Source organism: Cyprinodon variegatus, unplaced genomic scaffold (assembly GCF_000732505.1).
Source record: "Cyprinodon variegatus isolate N-32 unplaced genomic scaffold, C_variegatus-1.0 Scaffold462, whole genome shotgun sequence".
NCBI classification, from domain to species: Eukaryota; Metazoa; Chordata; class Actinopteri; order Cyprinodontiformes; family Cyprinodontidae; genus Cyprinodon; species Cyprinodon variegatus.
The window spans coordinates 136639-140367 of NW_015150915.1; the positions used below are offsets into that span (position 1 = coordinate 136639).

General features: G+C 40.3%; 1 protein-coding gene across 2 annotated transcripts in view; it reads left to right on the forward strand.

The window, feature by feature from the left end:
* Positions 1-3729, forward strand: part of mok (MOK protein kinase) — a 12826-nt gene that overhangs the window by 7001 nt on the left and 2096 nt on the right. For both annotated transcript variants that reach the window (XM_015389491.1, XM_015389492.1), the window contains exons 3-8: positions 913-1002; positions 1085-1155; positions 1236-1314; positions 1406-1454; positions 1650-1828; positions 1937-2038. In XM_015389491.1, the coding sequence (XP_015244977.1) occupies positions 913-1002; positions 1085-1155; positions 1236-1314; positions 1406-1454; positions 1650-1828; positions 1937-2038 (570 nt within the window). The remainder of the gene's footprint in view (positions 1-912; positions 1003-1084; positions 1156-1235; positions 1315-1405; positions 1455-1649; positions 1829-1936; positions 2039-3729) is intronic.

The following is a 3729-nucleotide window of genomic DNA, read 5'->3' on the forward strand; positions in this document are numbered from 1 at the left end:
AATGTCAGCAGACAGCAAGAAGCCTCCCAGATCTCCAGATGCATTTGAGATATCAAAAAAGTACTCCAGAGTGTTGTTCAGCATGGGGGTGAGTAGAAAATGAAGGCTAATCATGTTTTGGGTGTACTATTCCTTTAAAGTCATTTTCACCAACTACTGTAGATAATGATCCTCTGCTCAGCTATGAAGTACAGAAAAGTCCTAAAAGTTTTTTAAACATTGACTTCCTATTTTCTGTAAGATATTTATGATTGTATTTTTTAGTTTTATATACTTTTTTGATAAAGTTTGATTTAAACAAGAATAGAACAGAATAGAAAATCTCTTTATTGTCCCTTAATGGAGAAATTCTGGTGTTTACAGCAGCAAAAAGATCATATTAAAAATGGCCACACAAATATGGACCTTAGAAAAGTGTGTAAGAATAACAGAATAGTAAAGAGTTAAAAGATAAACCATAAAAAAATGTACTGTAAAATGTTTCAATATAAATACTGTGCACCTGGAGAATAAATAACCAATATGCAGCTATGGACATTTTTACAGTAATAGAATAGCAGCAACATCAGAGATGTGCAAAATGACAGCAGCATGTTATTTAACTGACTAAGGTAGTATGTAACAATTTATTGAGGTTGTTGGAAATGGTGGTGGTAATAAAGTCCTCCAGCTGCTGGGAGGAAGGATCTGTGATAACGCTCCCTGGTGCATTTAAGGTGCAGCAGTCTGTCACTGAAGGAGCTGTCCATTTCAGCACCAGCTTAATGCATGTGGGAGACATTATCAAACAGAGATGTTCATTTAGTTAGGATCCGTCTGTTTCCCACTTACTGCACTGATTTAAACATCAAATGCAGATGTGATGCAGAACAGCTTACCTTTCCATAAATGGGATTTTTTTTTTTCTCCAAGTCTGGAACAGGCCAACAACCTGCGGGAAGTCCAAGCCATAAAGATGCTGAGCCCCCATGCAAACATCATCCAGCTGCACGAGCTGATCTAGTGAGTCCAGCAGCTTCATCTCACAGGTACACATTCCTGCATGTTTGCCTTCCTGTTGCACTAATTTAAACCAATGTTTCAGTGACAAAGGAACAGGGACAGTGTCTTTGATATGTGAACTGATGGAGATGAACATCTATGAACTGATACAAGGTAGGTGGACTGATAAGAAACCACCATATGTTCTAACTAGAGGTTGACGCTCAGTGCAGGATGTTGCTCTTTCCCTGCAGGAAGAAAATCCCCCCTGCCTGAGCAGACAGTCAGAAGCTACATGTACCAACTCTGCAAATCCCTGGACCACATGCACAGGTACAGCAGGAAAGAACGGAGAAAATGCAAAATGTTTTATTATGTTTCAAGTAAATTTTTTTTCATTTTTACTATTCCTTCATTTTAACAGCTGTGGGATCTTTCACAGAGACGTAAAACCTGAAAATATTCTCATAAAAGTAAGAAACATAAACTCTAAAATAAATATAGTGGCTCTTGAAAGTCTGCACTCCCATGTTAGAATTTACTGAGTAAATTTGTAAATAAAGAAGCTGCAATTACTGGATTACTGGAAAAAGTATCCATCTAGCCAACTCTATATAATATCAGAGTGAGAAAAAGTTCTCTTACTTAATTTTTCTCCTGAATGGCAGCAAAACGTTTTGAAGCTCGCAGACTTCGGCTCCTGTCGGAGCGTGTTCTCCAAACCGCCTCACACGGAGTACATTTCCACGCGTTGGTACCGGGCCCCCGAGTGCCTCCTTACGGATGGATACTACAGCCTGAAGATGGACATCTGGAGCGCCGGCTGCGTCTTCTTTGAGATCATGAGGTGATTGAGGACGGCTCAGATCCTGATAACTGGAACCAGGCGGGTTAGTGACGATGGGAAAGGCTGAGGTGAAGGTAACAGCATCAGTGTTCAAACTCTGTGTTTCAGATTAAACCCTCTCTTCCCCGGAGCCAACGAGTTGGATCAGTTGGCCAAGATCCACAATGTGTTGGGGACACCGGATCTAAGCCTGCTGCAGAAGTTCAAGCAGTGAGTTTAACTAAAGTATTCACACCCTTTGACCTTTTTTGATTAAAACCACGAAGGTCAACTTAAAATGGGATTTCTCTCCATTTTCTTTTGGAAAAATGTTCAATCTTAGCCATGATGGGCGGAGAGGAACTGGTTTTCACACCGCAACAACTAATTTAGTTAGTAATAAGGGGAAAAAAGGAAAATTTGATGTTTTTTTGAGCAGGTCAATAGGAAGAGCTGCAAAAATTTACATTTTTGTTCTTAAGACTAAGTCTAATTATATAATCTGCTTTATATTTCCAAAATAAATCAAATCTAAATATTACTGAAATATATTTTTGATCTTTCTCAAGTTGGGAAGTGGTCTTTTAAGAGAATGTTTCACAAATTTCACCAGCCTACTTGAAATTTATTAAGTCTATTAAAGCAAATGGAGTGGTGGTCTATTGGTTAGGTCATTGTGCTTGGAATCCTGAGGTTGAGTTCCAGCCCCACTCCCACAGACTGCCCCTCTGAGTCAAAGACACCCAACCCCACACTGCTCCCCAGGCGCCGCACAATGGCAGCCCACTGCTCCCCAAAGGGATGGGTTAAATGCAAAAGAAAAAAAACAAAAACAATCCTTGTTTTTGGAGTTTGTTTCCAAGTATGAAGATGTTTCGCATCCAGGAAGCTTTTTAAATTCAAAATCTCCAAAATAGCGTTGAGTTTGAGACTTTATAGAGTGGACCAAAAAAAAACAACAAAGCCTTGTTTTGGTCTAGAAAACATGCAAACTGAACCTGACGAGCGGGTCCGCCCCTTTGGAATGGGGGTCGTTTGGCTTCTTTGTTAGCCTGTAATACCCAATACCTGTCTATGTCTCTGAAAGGGGGGTCGTTAGAGGGAATTGTTGGCCTGGCTGAGCAGCCACAGACACACACAGACAGGTATAGGGCATTGCAGGGTAATTGGGGTATGGGGCATTGCAACAAAGAACCCAAACGACCCCCATTCCAAAGGGGTGGACTCGTTCATTTGGCATTGTTGCTCTGTATTTGTGACATTGTAATGAATAAGGAGGTTTTTGGTAAAGGCTGTCTGCCTAATCTCAGAGGATTTTTTAATTTATTTTCAGATGTAGCTTAATGTGAGACCATTGATGCTTTAAAGTGAGAATGTAGCTGAGTGGAAATCAAATATCTGCCTAGTTGGTCAAGATTTCACTGACATTGAAAAAAGAGCCGCATTGTTTCCTTAGTCCTGATAAGTTTATTCCTAACAGCTGAGGATGTCCTAAAGTCTACCCCGTCCTTTGGATTGTAAAGGTTTCAGACTTCTGGTCTAAATCATTAATTGCATCTCTGGCTGGATTTTCAGGGTGGTTCTCCTGCTGAAAGGAGAACCTCCATCGCGGTTGCAGGACATCTGCAGCTTTTTATTCCAGGATTATTTTATTCCAGGATTTAGCTCGATTCATCTTCATCTGTGCAGCTTCTCAATCACAGTCAAATGAGTTTGAAATGCACCGTTGTACTGAATTGTTGCATCAGGTTTTATTTTGAAGCTTGAGAGTAAAAGGGGCTGAGTATAGCTGCTTGCTTTTCATTACTTAAAGGAATAGTACACCCAAAACATGATTAGCCTTCATTTTCTACTCACCCCCATGCTGAACAACACTCTGGAGTACTTTTTTGATATCTCAAATGCATCTGGAGATCTGGGAG